This window comes from Mus musculus, chromosome 18 (assembly GCF_000001635.26).
Source record: "Mus musculus strain C57BL/6J chromosome 18, GRCm38.p6 C57BL/6J".
Taxonomy (NCBI): Eukaryota; Metazoa; Chordata; class Mammalia; order Rodentia; family Muridae; genus Mus; species Mus musculus.
In genome coordinates this window covers 20,068,497-20,087,328 of record NC_000084.6, presented here as the reverse complement: position 1 = coordinate 20,087,328, position 18,832 = coordinate 20,068,497, and the positions used below count along the sequence as shown (strand labels likewise).

The 18,832-nt window shown below is 39.0% G+C and overlaps 1 protein-coding gene across 2 annotated transcripts in view; it reads left to right on the top strand.

Moving 5' to 3' along the window:
* The window catches only part of Dsc1 (desmocollin 1), a 31,303-nt gene extending 27,445 nt beyond the window's left edge, over positions 1–3,858 (top strand). The window contains exons 15-17 of one of the 2 annotated variants that reach the window (NM_013504.5): positions 459–680; positions 1,449–1,494; positions 1,578–3,858. In NM_013504.5, coding sequence (NP_038532.3) covers positions 459–680; positions 1,449–1,484 — 258 coding nt within the window. In that variant the 3' untranslated portion in view covers positions 1,485–1,494; positions 1,578–3,858. The remainder of the gene's footprint in view (positions 1–458; positions 681–1,448; positions 1,495–1,577) is intronic. The other variant, NM_001291804.1, reaches the window with a different exon arrangement.
* The last annotated feature ends 14,974 nt before the right edge of the window (positions 3,859–18,832 follow it).

Sequence of the window (18,832 nt, the reverse complement as noted above, 5' to 3'; positions counted from 1 at the left end):
ATTTGTATTGGCTTTAAGGAGCAACTCAAACAATAAAAATGCATGTTCTACCTGCTTTATAGGCTAGATAAGATCAGAAATGATATTACCCTTTAAGGCTCTGAGGAGGGATAGCTCTTTTCCATTTTTGTCGGCTTGAGGCCACATAAAGTGATTTTCATGGTATTGTCTGTCTGTATGTCTTACAATCTAAATTTTCCTTTTTGTAAGCACATTGGTCATGACAGATGAGAGACTAACTTCTTTGAGACTTACATGATTGCATCTACAGTGACCCTGGAGTTAGGACCTCAACATATAGATTTCTAGGGACAGAGTTTGGCCCACAATATCTATGTTATGATTCTTAGCATTATTCTGATTTTACATGTGAAGAACAGAGGCACAGCAGTGACTTGCTTGTAGTAAGAAAGAGTTGGTTTCTGTGTCATTGATTCATTTTCTAATTCTATCTTTAGGAAGCCAATATTAGACTCCCCACACAGACAGCCAACATCTGTGATACAAGCATGTCTGTTGGGACTCTTGGTGGTCAAGGAATCAAAACACAGCAAAGTTTTGAGATGGTCAAAGGAGGCCACACCTTGGAGTCCCACAAGGGAGGAGTGCTAGGAGCAGCAGAGCCTGGCCGATATGCTTACACAGACTGGCAAACTTTCACTCAACCTCGGCTTGGTGAAGTAAGTGCCCAGTCTTCAAGTGCCCACTCTGTGCAATGCTAACATGATTTATAAACCAGGGTTTCCCAAAGGTCCCCTTATACACCTGGATCGCATCTTTTCATCTCCTGTACAAGGATAGACACTGATGTAAGGAACACACTCAGAGTTTAATTAAGAAAATATAATTTGTGAGACTTTAGTACTAGTTTGTGTGTGCAATCTTTGAGATATCAAAAGACTGATATCTTTTTCACTAAACATTATCATAAAAACATCTTCAGTGAAGAATTAGCTATAGTATAATCAACAGACCATACATTGCCACTATTTTGCCAGTGTGCTGTAGTTCTATATGTAGTTATGATATCTTGCCTAGCTCAATCAACCAAGATTGGTAAACTTTAATCTTAGGTTCCACTCTACATGTTTTCCTTGATTGTTTCAGATTGCTCAGATGTGAGCCATATGTTAGATAATTACAGATATAGAACATGAATATATTACACATGTTATATATAACATTAATGTACTAGACCCTCATAACTATTTACAGTATAAATGTAAGAACCACAGTCTATACTGGTTCTCCCCCACATATACCAAGCAGCTGTTGAGATAAATTCCAACTAAAAACATCTTGTGTTCACGTGAAAAGTTGTAAGTTATTTATATGATCTATGCATAGCTTTAGTTTTTATAAATGTGTTCACTCTGAGCATTTATTTATTTGCTATATTTTAAGAATGAATATGATATAGACCAATCATGTGCATTTTTTATATGTAGGAATCCATTAGAGGACACACTCTGATTAAAAATTAAACAGTAAAAGGTAAATCCAAGATATCATTTTTATGGTAGTCTGTTTAGGTGTCTTTTAAAAGTCATAATAAACTGTGTTCTTTCTCCATACAGAAGGTGTATTTGTGTGGGCAAGCTGAAGAACACAAGCATTGTGAAGACTACGTTCGCCCATATAACTATGAAGGCAAAGGCTCCATGGCTGGCTCTGTGGGCTGCTGCAGTGATCGGCAGGAGGAAGAAGGGCTAGAGTTTTTAGATCAATTGGAACCAAAATTTAGGACATTAGCAAAGACATGTGTGAAGAAATAAGGTGCTGGTTAATAGAGCAACTTCTGTAAATGAATACAGAGGTGACACTGGATGTAAGGGGATAGCAGCTTGTAGTAGCAACTTTGGGTATTAAAAGGAGGTAAAGTCATTTGTGGATAAGGGTGCTTTACCAATCATAGCTCCCCAAATTCTCCTTGTCTCCAGAACTTCCCTGTTGTCTAGACAGGACATTGCCACGGTTGCTTTTCTTTCTGTGCATGTATGCATTGCCCTTTCAGGACTGAACTGCATGTGCCACTAAAGTTCTGGTGATGTTTGAAACTTAAGCTCTTTTGCATGCTATGCAAGACTCCATAATGGAGTTGGGTATTGTGGAAGCTTAAAATATGAGTTTGCATTGTATATATATAAATTAAATATTTTTCAAGGACATGGGAAGAATTTTGCTTCTAAAATATTTCCTTTAGTGCCAAGATATTGTTTTCCCTTTTCCAGAGTAGCTTCAAATGAAATTTTAAGTATTTTTAGGTATAGCCTTTTGTGTACCTAAACAAGCTCCACTCTTACTGTACATTTCCCTCATTAGAAGAGCACTATCTTCATTTAGGAACCTCCATAGCTTAATACTTGGGTTTCTGCCCATATGGCTATGTTATCATCAGGATCCTGGAGCTTCTATCTGAATGACATAGGTCAGAACATCATGCTCACAGCACCTAGAACTATAAAGATTTGTCAAAAACTACTGGCATTCTTATCTTTATAGATTTACAGAATATATATATATATATATATATATATATATATATATATCTTGCTGGTCAATCTAAATGTGATATTATCTTACCACATTCATATGTACTAAAAATATTAAAAATTATATAAATACTTTGGGACTGGTAGCTCTTTAACTCGATACTGATCTACTATTTCAGTGGCTTTTAACTGGTCTGTGTCTTCAAGTCTCTCTCCAACTAGTCATAAAAATATCAAGCTGTAACTCTGATATAAGGCTTAGTCCTTATCATGTGTCAATACTGAGTTAATGTCCATATTGGGACACAATACTCATTCTACCTTGGAAATTACTCAAAGAAGAAATTTCTGGAGGGCTAGAAATAATTTTAAGTAGATACTCATTAAGATTATTAGTCCATTACAGCAACATCTACCAAATCTTACTGAATTAATAGATATTTTAACATGCATGAATAAATGGGGTATAACATTTTAATAAGATTGTTTTATTGCTCTATAAAGAAAAACTATATATTTAAATGATATTCTATTAGTCCTTTGTGAGAAACTACAGATATGTGTCAGGTTACATCTCATGAAAATCTTACATTTAAACTAAACTTACCTTTTTAATCTATACATTTCTATCTATTGGAAAAAATAGATTTCTGTTTCACTTATGTTTTGTAACTAGTCTTATTGGTCTCTATTAGGATAGGTGCTCTTTATTGCAAAATTGGATATTTGAATAAAATGAAATATAGCGTTAGTAAGGCTGATATGATCTTGTAAATTCCCCACAATGTGTGACTTTGACAATCACTATACAATGATTTGGGGTGATACAATTTTTACTTTTTGAGGTAAGTGTCACTCTGACAATGTGAATTTTGACATTTTAGAATCTAGGAGTACCAATTTGGAAATGCATCAAATGTCATAGTAAGTTATATTTTTCAATGTAGTTATATGAGCAGTTGGAAATTATTAGCTTAACTTTCACTTGCATGTTGTTTGTATCATCTTGCTCTTATACTTACTGAATTGTAGATGAGAAAATTTGCATCTAAATTAAGCAGTAAAATTTATATCCATGGGTGGATTTCTTTTGCATCAAGAGAAGGCTTTCTAAAGTTTTAGAAGTCATTAGAAAATGTTGGGATTTGGTTTATATTAGCAGTTTTAGCTATTTAAAATATTTTCAAGACATTATTAAAACTTTTCTCAGAGGAATTATATTTATTGTTGGATTTATTTAGGCAACTCCCAGTAATTCTCATTTTCCATCAAAAATTAAATATTAACTATATGATGAACTAAATGTATGAAGCCCTACCAGGCTGCACAATTTAGTTTGCTAATAAAGTACTGTATTTCATACAAACTTTGACTTAATTGTTGATTTAATAAATGAATAGTTATGAAATGTTTTCTGTATTTCAATGTATATGGGGGACCATACAACCCAGCTTTTATTTTTTTAATGTTGGTTTCAAATATTTCATATGAGAGAGAAAAAAAAATACCCATGGGTAAATCAGGAGGGATGTAATGAGGCAGTTCCTTTGAGGACGCTTCCTCAAATCCTCTCTAATATATTAAATGTTAATTCTCAATGTTTAAAAATATTCCATAAAACTGGAAACCTCTGTGTGCATTTACTTTGTAGAGATATCATTTGGAAAAAAAAATCAAAATAGATGCTTTAGAGCTGAGGAGTTTCACTTCCCTTTTGGTAGCATGTCGGTCACTAAAGTGGTGTACTGTTTGAAATCCAAAATGGAATGATAGCTATGGAATAGTCTGTATTATGGCATTGATCTATCTTATTATCTGCTTCTCTTATAAATCCACGAGAACATGATACATGACCAGACACTGTCTTTGTTTCTCCTCTTGGGGGGTGGGGGGGGGGTGGAAAAATATACAAGGAGAAAGCTTTCTAAGAATGGATAGACACACACAGTGTATAGAGCCCAATAAAATAAGTGAAAATACAATAAAGACTTTCTGGAATAGATGCCATCTGCATAAAGATAAAAATCATGCTGTATTACCTCAGACTCTTTTAATGATCAACAATAGCCATTTAAAGATGTGTGTGTGTGTGTGTGTGTGTGTGTGTGTGTGTGTACATGTATTGTATAAGATCCCCCTGACATGGTCCTCAGATTACTGATGTATTCATAATATATGCTATATGAAGTTAAATAGCTTAAAATCTGCATTACTTGTTATTAAAGAATAGGAATAAGGTACCTTTTGATAAACAATATACAGAGTTATAAGTCATTTGTTCACTAATGATAGCTTTAGTGATAGAGGAAGCAAAAGCATGCATGTCCTTTTGGTCAACATTGGGCATGAGAATATGAACACATAGGATTTGAAATTTGTGTTTAGTTGTTGTACTGGCTAGTTTTATGTCAACTTGACACTGGCTGGAGTTATCACAGAGAAATGAGCTTCAGTTGGGGAAATACCTCCACAAGATCCAGCTGTAAAGCATTTTCTCAATTAGTGATCAAGGCGGGAGGTCCCCTTGTGGGTGTTCTATAAGAAAGCAGGCTGAGCAAGCCAGGGGAAGCAAGCCAGTAAGAAACACCCTTCCATGGCTTCTGCATCAGCTCCTGCTTCCTGACCTGCTTGAGTTCCAGTCCTGACTTCCTTTGGTGATGAACAGCAGTGTGAAAGTGTAAGCTGAATAAACCCTTTCATCCTCAACTTGCTTCTTGCTCATGATGTTTGTGCAGGAATAGAAACCCTGACTAAGACAGTTGTCAGTGTGCAACCACGAGTATATGGAACTGGGGAATTTTATTTCTGATATTTAGAAACTTTAATCCACATAACATAACACTATAAATTCCAAAAATAAATTTCAAGGCTACAGTTGAGGTATGAATGGTTTTACCTGAAATTCATGTAGAATTACTTTCTCTCTGTTGAATTTTAGGAAAAGTTAGAGAAGCTGCAATCCAAAATGGGAAAGAATGAGGGGAGCAATTCAGGGGCAAATTGTTTCACATGTATGAGCAGCTAGAGTTGATCCGCAAGACTCCAATGCAAAAGACAACCCGGAGGGAAACAGAAGGGTTTTCTTTCTTTAACTTTGTCTCCCAGAGAATGGTTAGAGACTGAGGGATTACAGACTAGAAAATGTCTGCATAGCTCAGAGTTTCTCTTAGAAGGTAAGTCTATGAAGACATTTCACGTGTGATAAATAGCTATTCTATGACAGGAAGGGAACTGGCTTATATGCGATGCTTTCTCTTACTGCTTGTCCAGGAGAGGAGGACCAACAGCACAACCTGGGAAATTCTTAAAAGTACAAATGTTTGAGTCCTAGCCTGAATGTCCCAACAGGAATGTTGAGGCTTTGTCTTTTACTGTCTATTGTAATGCTAAGTGCAGGCCCCTAAGACCTGGAGTCTGCACATAACCCCTGTGACCCTGACACCAAGTTAATTCTGATTAGTGAATTAAGATGCTGACAGCCAATAGCTGGGCAGAAGAGACATAGTTGGGGTTTAGGTTTTCAGGGCATGGAACCACACTTGGAATCAAGAGAAGGAGGAGGAGGGGGAGGAGGAGGAGGAGGAGGAGGAGGAGGAGGAGGAGGAGGAGGAGGAGGAGGTGGTACAGGAAAAGAGAAAGAGCTGCCATGGGGGCTAGCTGAGCCATAAAATTGTGGCCCTGAGGGTTGCTGAATAGGAGTTAACAGCAACCCAAATGGAACACAGAAAATAGTAAGTAATAACTGGGAGTTATTGATAGGAAAGTAGATTCTAACAGCATGGAGGTTTGGCAGCTGCTTAGCTATTGTGCTGCTTAAGGCATATTGTAAATATAAAAAGTGTCTGTCTTTCAGTGATCAAAGTGGGGTAGAAGCCCTGGGCCATGATTTTAAATAATTTACACAGGAGGCTGGGGCTGGGATATGACCCTCAGGTTTCTGATGCAGGCCACCTCAGGACTCTGGTCCTTCTGCTACCCTTCATCTCAACTCTGCTTGTTCTTTCATCTTCAGCATCCTGTGGTCCCAGACCCCAAGTCTGCCCCACTGAGTCAGAACCTGCAGTTTAGGAAGAGTACCAGGAGATGTGGATGCCCACAAAATTTTGTTAAGCTCCATATAAATGATTGGGTGCGAGGAAAGACAGAACCTACTGCAAGTAAATGAAGTCATTAGCTGATTAGAGTGAACAGGGAAGGTTGCCTAGAGTACCAGGCCTGAGGCAGGGTTATCATCACTGAGTTGGCAACCCAGGTTCAAAACTATCTCTCATCACTTGCAATGTATCAGCCTCTCCCACCTGTTGTCTGTTGTGAACAACTGACTTTTTTGAAGACTTTGTAGTTTAACAAGACCATATAGTGTAAGGGACATAGGGACAGAAAATGTACTCAAAGTTTAATAAGGGACATTTGTGGGGCATTGGGCTATGCACAGACAGTCTGGTCTCCAGTGGAACTGAGGTCTGAACCCCGGAGTGGTGATAATTAACCTACATGGACGGTAGGCATTCCCTCATGCTCCTAGAACTCTGCCTCCTGTTGAAGTTATCACCCCCACAGACCCCACAAGAGAAGTGTGGTTAGTAGTCACTTAGGCTTCTGACCTTCAGGCTAAACTCCTCCCCAGTTACCTAGCAACAATAAAGATAGCAGCCCACTATAAGAGGGGATGTTTGGCCCCTCCTCACTCTTTCACTCCTCTCTTTTCTCTTTGTCTTCTCCTCTCCTCTCCTCTCTCCTCTCTATTTCTCTCTCTCCCTTTCCCCTTTGTCTCCTCTCGGCCATGGTCAGTCTCTCTCTCTCTCCCTCTCTCTCTCTCTCTCTCTCTCTCTCTCTCTCTCTCTCTCTCCTTCTCTCCTTTCTCCGTGCCTTTCTATAATAAAGCTCTAAAACCATAGACAGTCTGCTCTCTGCTCATCAAGGCTGCACTTACTCTCGCCTGAGTGGGAACCTCTCTCCTCTCTCCCTATGCTCTCTCTCCTGTTACTCCGGGGTTACAGAGTGTTGCCCGAGCCCCCTGTTTTGGGGAGCTTCCCCTTGTCCACCCCCCATTGAGTGGGGTCAGTGGCTTAGATGCCCACCCCAGGGCCGAGTGGAAAGCGTCTGGCAGCCCTCCCACGTCTGCCTGCCCAGAGCATAGGAGGAACTCTGGCCAGATGAGGGCTATCCTCCCTTGCCCCCTCTTCCTCTGGCCCCTTTTTAGTTCCCACAGAAATTTTCATTTACACTTAATAAATTTGTTTTTCCCAATCAAAGTGAAGAAAAATCACATTTAACAAAATTCAAATTTGTGGTGTGTGAATGTGTGGGAGTGTCTGAAAGTATGTATGAGAATGTGTGTGTGTGTGTGTGTGTGTGTGTGTGTATGAATGTATATGTCTGAGTGTGTGTGATTTGATATAAGTTTTGATCAGGCCTTTGAAAACAATTTATACAGTTTTTTTTTTTTTTTTAACTCTGCTAACCAAGTTGAGTCACTCCAATGCTCAAAAAAATGTTTCTGTGATGGAGTTGATGACTAGGTGGCTTACTGGGTCATCTTCCTAGGCTGGGTCTCTCTTTTGTACCGCTTGTCATTATGCATGCTTTAAAAAGTTTTATTTGGGGGGGGGGAGGGGCTGGCTGATACAGAATTCATAGGTGTGACTAAGACATTGACAAAGCTGGCCTTTTCTGTCAACTTAATTACATTCTGTAAAGGTTGCTCTCCCCCCCCCCCCAGGCTGGGAAACTATGTTTCCCAGAAAAGCAATGAGACAAAGCCTAGAAAGATGACTCAGTTGATAAAAGCACTTGAAATGCAAACTTGAAATCCTGAGTTCAAATACTCAGGCCCCATCTAAAAGGAACCCTTATGCTCCTACAGCATAAATGAAAGGTGGAAAAAAGGAGACTTCCCACACAACACAGGAGTGCCGTCTCATACAAGGTAGCAAGGGAGGCACAAAACCTGAGGTTGTCCTCTGACCTCCATGTGTGAGTGGCTACATTTATATGTATAAATGTGCATACACACATTCACACACACTCACACACACATACCCACTCAATGATATGCACTTATTCACACTTACCCAGTAACACACATGTACTCACACACAGACATATGCACTCATGCATATTCATACAGTCACACATGTGTACTCACACACAATCATGCTCACACACATATATACATATTCTTAAACAGAAATACACTCACACACCACACATACACACACTCATATATACACTTACATACACATATATTCACAATACATTCACATACTTTCACACAGTCACTAAAACTCTTACATGCTTACATACCACACAAACTCACTCATGTATACACACTCACATACACACTCATATAATATTCACATATCCTCATACATACTTTTACACACTCACCACACACTCACACACAGACATATATACTCATAACTTTAACACACAGTCATACACACTGACACACAATCTTATTTTTTAATTCATTGTTTTATTTGTTTACATTTCAAATGTTCTCCCTTCGCTGTTTCCCCTCCACAAACCCCTATCCCTTCCCCCCCCCTAATTCTATGAGGGTGCTCCCCTACCCACCCAACCATTCCCACCTTACTGCCCTACCATTCCGCTACACTGGGGCATCAAGCCTCCACAGGACCAAGAGGCTCCCCTCCCACTAAGTCAATCCTCTGCTACATAAGCAGCTGGAGCCATGGGTTCCTTCAAGTGTACTCTTTGGTTAGTGGTTTAGTCCCTGGGAGCGCTGGAGGACTTGGTGGGTTAATAATGTTCTTCTATGGGGCTACAAGCCCCTTCAGCATCTTCAGTCCTTCAGGGGCTATGCCAAAGCTCTAGATATGGTTTCTATGGGTTCTCTCTCCTCTTTGTTGGGTATTTTTATGCATGCAACATACCACACACATTGACTCACACACCCGCTCACACACATACTCACCCAGCACACAGTCACAGACACATACTCACACTCAGACATACATGCACAGATAAATTTCCACTAGCTAATTTAAAATTTTTGGAAACTTTGTGAGCCTGTTGGATAAAGGAGCTTGTCATTAAGCTTGATAACTGAGATTCTATCCTTGGGACCAGATGGCTGAAAAAAAGAATAACTCCTTCAAGTTATCCTCTGACCTCCACACATGCCCCATGATGTGCTTACCCATGTTTAACATGCACAAAACATATGAAAAGTTATTAGTTCAATGTAATGTTAATAAAAGTAATATTGTTTAAAATGTTGTGTGCATAACATAAACATACAATATAAAAGAATTATTAAAATACAATGCAGTTATTAATAGTAAATGTTAAATTTAAGTTTTGTGGTTGGGTTTAATTATATTTAGAGTTGAACACTGAGTAGACACCTGTCACAAATCAGCATATATCTGCTGCTATTTCATGGTGTTTTGGGCAGAAATTCCAGACCATCTGTCTCCTAATGCCTATTTCTGAGTCTAATCCTATGGAGTGGATATGTGCCTAGCTAAGTCATGTTATTTACCAATCTCCTAAACTAAATGTGATGGTGTCTTAAAATCTGACCAATGAGAAGTGAAAATCCTGTGCTTGAGACTTCTGGGTAAGAGTCTAAAGAGAACTAATGTAAATAAAAAGAAGCATTTTTCTACATCCTTTACTATATTTAGTATGTGACAAAATGACTGGTACCTAAGAAGCCATTTTGTGACCGTCAGAGAAGAGGCTGTGCACCGAGAGTGGCAGAGCTAAGGACTGAGAAGACTAAAGCAAAGACATGCTTGAATGCCAGCAGCCAGGAGGCAGGAGGAGCTTTGGTTAGAGATGAGCCTGAGATACAGAAGGAGATCCTTTTCTAAATAAATAAACAGATAAATAGATAAATAAATAAATAAACAAATAAATAAAGGAATGGAAATAGATGGACAAATGGATAAATATATAGATGATAGGTAAGCAGGTAGGTAGGTAGATATACAGATCGATATAGAGATGATAGACAAATGGACAGACAGTCAGACAGATAGAATAAAAGCTCCCTTGTAGGTTTGTGGAGCCTCAAACATACTATTAAGTAAGTTGATGAATGTCTGTGTGTCACAGACATAAAATTTCAGTCTTATGTAGCTGATTCTAAGCTGCTACAAATAACAAAGATTGGTTCTAAATATTTTTTGCCTAAATTAGAATTCAAAAAATTAAATTTTCCAGCCCCCCTCCCCTCCTTAATCCCCTTCTCCCTGTTTTTCTCTCCCTTTTCTCCTTTCTTTCATGTCTTTGTGCCAGTGTCTCATGCATTCCAGGCTCTCCTGGAATTTGCTGTGTAACCCCAGATGACCTTGACCTTGGGTTCTCCTCCCTTAACTTCCCAGTTGGTAAGATCAGAGGAGTGAGTGCCATGTGTGCCAATAAGTCATTTTATTTTTATTCAGAGTTCAAATCAATGAGCCCTGATAATATTTTAGGGTTCTTCTGACCAACCTGAAAGCAAAGTGTGGGGGAGAATTAATCCCTTCTGTAATAGGACCAGGACAATAATAGACAGCTAGAAGGTATTCTCTTGCTGCCCTACTAAACCCAGAAGCCTGACTTTAGAGGACTTAGGGAACTTGTAGCTTTCTGATGAGATGGCATGTGGTCTTTTTCAGGTCACCAAACCTCATTAATTTGACCTTTCAAGTGTTAAGACTAATTTTGTGGTTGACTTTATCAACCACATTATCATGCCCTTGCATTCAAGAGACCATTATCCTTGCTGTACTTTATCGCTTTACAACTGCGTTTATCAGTTTCACTTCTGTTCTTACTTTTTGTTATGTTGGGGATGGTATTGAACCTTTAATTGTTGCATTAAGTCAAAACACTGAATGGAAACAACTTTTGTCAGTGTACACTGATTAAAATGCAGTGTATTGTATTCGATGTGCTTTGTTTCCTGCTCCATGAAAATTCCCCTTGAATGGCATGATACTGCTCTAGTTGCCTCTGTCTGACAGACTCAAACCTGACTTACAGTTTTATAGCCTTTGGCATGGCTTCACTTTTAGTTCATCAAAATTCTGTCTCCTTATATACAATACAATCCCAAATAATTTTCTGTGCTTCCTTGAATAGACTTTAGCCTTAGAACTAGTAAAGGTAAGCTTGACAGAGATGGTGGAAGTTTCGGTCAGTGACAAGTCAATTTTATGGTTTCACTATATGACCAATGGTCATAACAGCTTTCAATGAACTGCATTGGAATTCTGTTGTTCTTTGCTAGACTATATAAAACGTCTTATTTATTGCAATGGAATGGCTGGGATCTGTATTAGTCTGTAGTAACATGTAATCAGCAGTAGCTTAAACAAAGTATAAGTTAATTTTTCTCTAGTGCAAAGCAAGGCAAATGTTATGGTCATATGGAGGCAATTTAATCAATGTTCTGAAGTCATTTTACTTACTATCTTTTATACAAATCACTTTGTAAATACAAGATAACCAATGCAACTTTAACTATCACATCTGTCTCTAAAGTGATTGTTGAGACAGACAATTAATCTAGGACTCTACAATTACCTACAATATAAAGACTGGAAGATGTCTGGCAGTGGTGGCACATACCTTTCATCCCAGCACTTGGGAAGGTAGAGGCAGTTGGATCTCTGAATTCAAGACCCGTCTAGTCTACTGAGCAAGTTTCAGGCCAACCAGGGCTACACAAAGAAAAACCAGCCAACCAACCAACAAACAAAAGACTGGAAGATTAAAGACAGAAAATAGATTTACAAATCTAATCATTGCAGTTCTTTAGTTTTCTGGACAAAAATCATTACATGTACACAAAAGAGTCAAGGGCTTTCTCCTCTCTGGAAAAGTGTTTCATGTCTCAAGAGAGGCATGACCCAGCATTTTGTTGTTACAGAAGTAAAGATGATAGCCAAGAAAAGGCAGAAACAACCAAAACAGCAGTAGAAACAAACAACCAAAGTGCAGCTAGGAAACTGATGTTATATAAATAGGTGGGAAATGACGGTGAGCTGGGAGGCCAGGTGAGCAGGTAATGGAAGAGATGAAGAGTCCAGCATACTTAGGATCCAAGAGCTTGGCAAGAGGCCCAGGAGAGAAGCAAGGCTGAATCCCATGACACTTCTTGGTCCAGGAAGGGAAGGATAACAAAATCATTAATTTCACTGAAGACCAGCATAGAACTCATTTTATTTTGGAGTGACAATGGTTATTTAGATTAGATATTTTGAACATGGAGCTATTTATGAGAGCTTCATGCAAATCCTTCCTGTTTCTAATTTAGTCATAAAGGACATACTAAATGTTCCTTTTGCTATTATTTAGTACCTGTGCAATCTATTCCTAAGTTTTAGAAGTGCATTCAGGGCAGGGGTCAGTTTTTACAAAAATGACTAGTGCTCTGACTGATTCTGTGTTGGATACTCAACTGTGCATATTCAACTTATGCTTGAGGACATGCCAAGTGTTTTGTCTCATGTCTATTTCTTGCCACTCACTTAACCTCTTCTATCCTGACTCAGATACTAGGACTCTGTTGGGAAAGTTACACTAATATATTCATCATCATCATCAACAGAGTGTTTTGTATTCCAGACAAGCCTCAGACTTTACATATAGCTGACGATACCTTTGAACTTCTGATCTTTCTGCCTCTGATTGCTGGAATTACAGGCATGCACCACTATGCTCCATTTAAGGTGCTGTGTATTAAACTTAGGGCTTTGTGCATGCTAGACAAGCAGTCTTCCAACTGAGCTGCATCCCTAATCCTGAGGCTCACTTTCTTGTGAAATGTAATTAACGAGAGAGAGAGAGCGCAACTTAAGTTCTATCTCAACAAAACTATTACAGAAAGAAAAACAAAGTGAGAAAAACCAAAATAGCCTCATGGCTAACAGGGAGCTTATTTTCTACTAAGTGGATGTGGTTGAGTAGAGACTGGCAAAAGTACATTTCAGCTTCCAGGAAACAGCAGCAGGCTGTGGACAGCCTCTTGAGATGAGCTTCAAGCAAGGACTCTGAATGCTTCTGAACACACTGAAATAGCCATGCAACACTTGATCTTTCAAATCCTGGAGACTCTCGAAGATATTTACAATTTAATTTCATTGGGATGAGAAATCTCTGTGGGTATATTTTTTTTAATTTGAGAGAATTTAGGAGGATCTTAGGACAATAACATAATAATCCAAACTATTGACATCTATTCACTTCTTAGACAAGTATAGAGAAGGAGACTCTCTCTGTAGTCCAGGCTAGTCTTGAGCTCCCGAGTTTTCTGTCTCAGTCTCTTGAGGGCTAGATGGCAGGGTTGGGCCATTAGATTCAGCTCTAAATTGTTCAATGACAAGGACAAGAAAGTTGCTTGTTGAAAATGGATTAATGTTAAAAGCACTTGCAATGACAAAGCCAAGTAAATAGTTTTAGCATAACCCCAAGGAGAGATGATGAAGGTTTGAAGCAGAACTGTATTGATAGAGATGGTGAGAACAAATGCCCATAGATGTTCTATAGGTACCTTTGGTAGGATTTACCAATTAACCTAGAATATAAGAAAAAAAGGAAAGCAAAACTTTGCCTTGACTGCTGACAAAAGTGTTGGTCTTGACTGAGAGCAGAAAGACTGATTTTGCAAGACCTTGGGGGTATCAGAGTTAAGAATTGTATTAGGCAGTTGGAATTTAGCATCCAGAGAGAGAGATTTGTAACAGAAATTTAGACATATTGGTCTCAGCACTCTGCAAAGATTTAAAGTTGGAGTCCTGATGAGCTCAATAAGGAAGTGAGAATACTGGGACCCACAATGGAAGACCAGCATTAAGTCCCATGGCACTGTGATACTGCAAAGTTATACAAAGAAAAGGCATTGACCAATTAATGGCAAGGGAGAGGAAAAGCAAAAGTCAAAAGAAGATTTCTTTTTTTTTTTATTGGCTGATGAAACTTTAATTCTTTTTTTTCCCCAATTTTTTAATTAGGTATTTTCTTCATTTACATTTCCAATGCTATTCCAAAAGTCCCCTATACCCCCACCCCGCCCCGATCTCCTACCCACCCACTCCAACTTCTTGGCCCTGGCATTCCCCTGTACTGGGGCATATAAAGTTTGCAAGACCAAGCGGCATCTCTTCACAGTGATGGCTGATTAGGCCATCTTCTGCTACATATGCAGCTAGAGACACGAGCTCCAGGGGAGTACTAGTTAGTTAATATTGTTGTTCCACCTATAGGGTTGAAGACCCCTTCAGCTCCTTGGGTACTTTCTTTAGCTCCTCCACTGGGGGCCCTGTGTTCCATCAAATAGATGACAATGAACATCCATTTCTGATTTCTGCAATTTAGATATTAAGACAAAGCTGAAAAAGAAAATGTCTGTTCTGCCGGGCAGTGGTGGCACATGCCTTTAATCCCAGCACTTGGGAGGCAGAGGCAGGCAGATTTCTGAGTTCGAGGCCAGCCTGGTCTACAGAGTGAGTTCCAGGACAGCCAGGACTACACAGAGAAACCCTGTCTCGAAAAACCAAAAAAAAAAAAAAAGTCTGTTCTGGTCAACTGTAAGAACATCCCTTTATTCTTGGGATGTAGTAACTAGCAGAAGAAGTGGGGGCAGAGTAAGGTCAGGGCTTTCCTTGTTTTTCTTCATGTGTGAAAAGGAAGATAGAGGAATCTACCTTTAGTTGGATGGTGTGGGAGAGAAAAGGAATGTTTTCACAGCAGGGACCTTGAGCCTAGATAAATGAAGACAGAAGAGGAGAGCTTGACTTTAGTCCTGAATGGGGTGGAGCTTACTACAGAAAAATGACCACAAGGAATGGAAGAAAAGATCACATATCTGGCCTAGGGGCCCAGGTGTTTAGTTGGACAGAAACTTCTAGAAGTTCTTTATAATGTCCAAGTGCTCTGTGAAACAGAAAGCAGGTCAGTAACGGAGCAGACAGATATTCTGAAGTTTGAACAGAGGAGAAGTATACACATACTGCAAAAGAAAAGCCCTAGGGAGGTTCTTTTCCCTGTTTCACACTGCATATACTGAGTCCACACAGAAGGAAGAGGGCCTGGTGACTGTGCCTATCAACCATTACTGCTGTCTCTCCCATATTTAGCTATTATGACACTTAATGTCCTCTAGGCACAGTGACAGCTGCTGTTCTGACTCTTTCTTCTGGCAGCTGCCTCATCAAAGACTCTGAAAATCCATTGTTGAGGGCCTCTCTAACCACACATACTTCAAAATCAAATCTACATTTTCTTAACAAATTTTCAACAAGAGCATGTGAAAGCTGGTCATAAAGATTATCAGTTAAGGTGATTTGTAAACACATAAACTGTAGATGAGTTCATGGTTCCTTAAATATGTTAATATCTTAAATATTAGAGTTATATAAATAAAATAATTGTGTAATACATTACTGGCTTCTTCTACACTATCAACTCTATTAATCGACTTCTTCATTCTTGTAGCTTTTAATTTTTTAGGGTTACTGATCCATTCATCTACTTAAAATTTCAGTAAATATTTTTGACTCATTATGAAGTTTTTATATTTCTCAGAGGCCCTAAAGAATAGTAGAGTCTCAGATAGGTAGTGGTTATAGAATTTATCTACTGAACAATTTCCTGTTGGGCACAGAATTTAGTGGCTTTCTCTCTGGTTAGTTAGCACTTCAGGCATGTGTCATCAAGGTTTCTTACCTTCTCTTACTAAAGTGCAGCGTTCCAGTAAATAGAATGTTTATGCCCAACCTTTCACATGAGTATTTACTATTTGTGATTTGAAATGCTGTTCCTTGCACACAGATCTAAAACACTAACAATCTTATGATTTGAAGGTCCTAATTCAAAGCTTACATTCTCATTCATTTCTGTATTTTCACCTTCTGTTAATAAATTTTTTTTAAAGCAAGAAATTTTCTTGGGAGTTGCTGTGCCCTTTTTTATTCTTAAATAACTATTCTATTAGGGGTTTCTACCTGCCTATTGGTTGTATAGATCCCAAGTGAAGGACACAGAAACATTACTACTTATTAATAAGCTGTAGGCACTATGCCGAGCAGGTTCTAAGCTGTTCGAATTCTTCTGCCTGGTAAAATTCACACAAATTTCAGTGTAAATCTGGTACCTCACAGGCTGCTTCTGTTCCATCAGCCTTTCCTCAGGGTGCACTTCTCTTGTCCACATGTTCTTGGTCTATCCTGTTTGATGGCAACCTTCTCCTCTCTCTCTCTTCTCTGTCCTTCTCCCTTGTGGTCTTTTTTGAGACTTCTCACTTGATCCCCAGTCCCACCTCCCATCCTTTCTGCCCAGTCATAAGCTCTAGCCACTTATTGACCAATCATGAATTAATGGGGAGAATTCTTCACGGTACATTGGCTAATATAGACACCCAATATCAAGTTATAGTCAGGGTGAGGTACAGTATTCAGTTTCTGAGTGCACAGCACACAAGATGAACCCAAATAAATATGAAGAATTGAATCTGGCCTACCTTGCTGATATTTTGTTTCTTTATTATTTTGGAATATACTGTTGGAAATGCTAGATTTTATGATTATGTATGACAAATTTGTGCCCTTGCAAAGCTTTGAGCAGGCAGAACAGACCTTGAGTGCTTGCTACCATGGGCTTAATGTCCTATGTGGTGCCATCTGCCTTGGTTGCATGTGCAACTTCCTGCAGGAACTTAGAAGAATAGACTGCCTGCTGAGTTTGCTTTGCAACATAATCCATCTGGAACAAAGGATGAGTCTGTAGGATTGCCCTATATAAACAGCAGTGCTGAATATTAAACTTGGAGCCTTGATCAAAACCTTGTCTTGGCTTCATCCTTTTCTCACACTCTGTCCTTTTCATTTCCAGTCCCCCTTTCAGGTAAACCCAGTTCATCCATGGCCACTGGATGGCTACAGGTGGTGCCTGAATGAGGGGACTGAAAATAGGGGTGGGGGAGGGTGGCGGCACTGAGAAACGCCATCTTGGGTGGAGCTCCACAGAAGATGGAAGAAGTAACAGTATCCTTCATAGTAAGCAATGAACAACATTAAAGCTAGCACTAGTTCTAAAGTTTACTTTTTGGAGGCTGTTGTTGCAGGAGGTGCATTAAGGGGATACAGGTAGGCTGAAAAAGTGTTGACCCAATGCTGACTTAACCTAGGGGGTGACAGCACAATGGGCCAGGGGAATTCTATATAGGCATTTGTCCACAGCCAGGAGCTGCATCAGTTGAGAGAAGCAGGGTTTAAAAAACAGATCTTAGAAAAATTCTTAGCTCAAGTGGCTTTATACTGTGCATGGTTCCCAGAAGTAGAAATGATAAATATACAAATGACATGAGAAAGAGAGAGAAAGAGAAACAGAATAGATTTTGGAAAAGCAGTTGTCCCTTGTCAGGAACTCATTAGCAAAAGAGAAGCTATTTCAGAGCTCTCCTAGGGATAGGAGGAAATCAGGAGATGTCCTGCTTCCTCTCTGACTTCTACTAGAGACATCCTTAGTTCTGGTTATATCTAGGTCCCTTTGGAACATCAACTTCTCTTCCCTTTCTGTCTATTGTCTGTTCTTGGTGCACCAATCTGTCCACATTTGCCAATTTATGTCTGTTTTTTTGTGTCATTGTTTGAGTTAATTATTGTTCTGTTTCATGTTGAAAAGAAAAAATGGTTAAAACTTTATCTGTTGGCTGTCCACCCCTTGATTTAGTTTAACTTGTTTTAAAGTCAATCTCAATTTGCACAGCAGAAACTGATTACCCTGCACTGTAGCTGGGAGTCAAGCATAGCTAGAAAAGCCCTGCTAGGTACTGATTACCTGCCAACCCACTCTTACAGAGGTCAACAGCTTTTTGGCATCTTTGGTAAGGGAGCTGATGGCTGTTTTCTCCTAGAAAAATCTCTGATTGTGATTATTGGGTTCAGCAGGTGACAAGGTGTTCCCTTCTTGAAATTATAACTAGAAAAAGTAAGAATTTTGTCCAGTCTAAATATATAAGATGTGTGGAGCCACTTCAGTTTTGTTTCTGACTGGTTTTAAAAGTATAAGCATGACCTATATGTCTTGGTTATAAATTATTGGCTTATAAGTTATTGGGTATGATTAAAAACTTGTAACATTGGTAACAGAAGGTTAGCTTAAAACTGATAACTTGGGGTTGGAGTAATTCTAAACAATAACACGTGGCATGAGCCAACCCAGGGAAATAGGTCTCTAAAGATACTTTTAAATTGGGATATCATTTTATGTAATTCTTATCCTAGAAATCAGACTAAGATTTAGGCCAGTGTTTCTTTGAGATATTGGAGGCTGCACCATCATGTGTTCATGTGCAGGAACTGGCAGCCAAAAACTTTGTA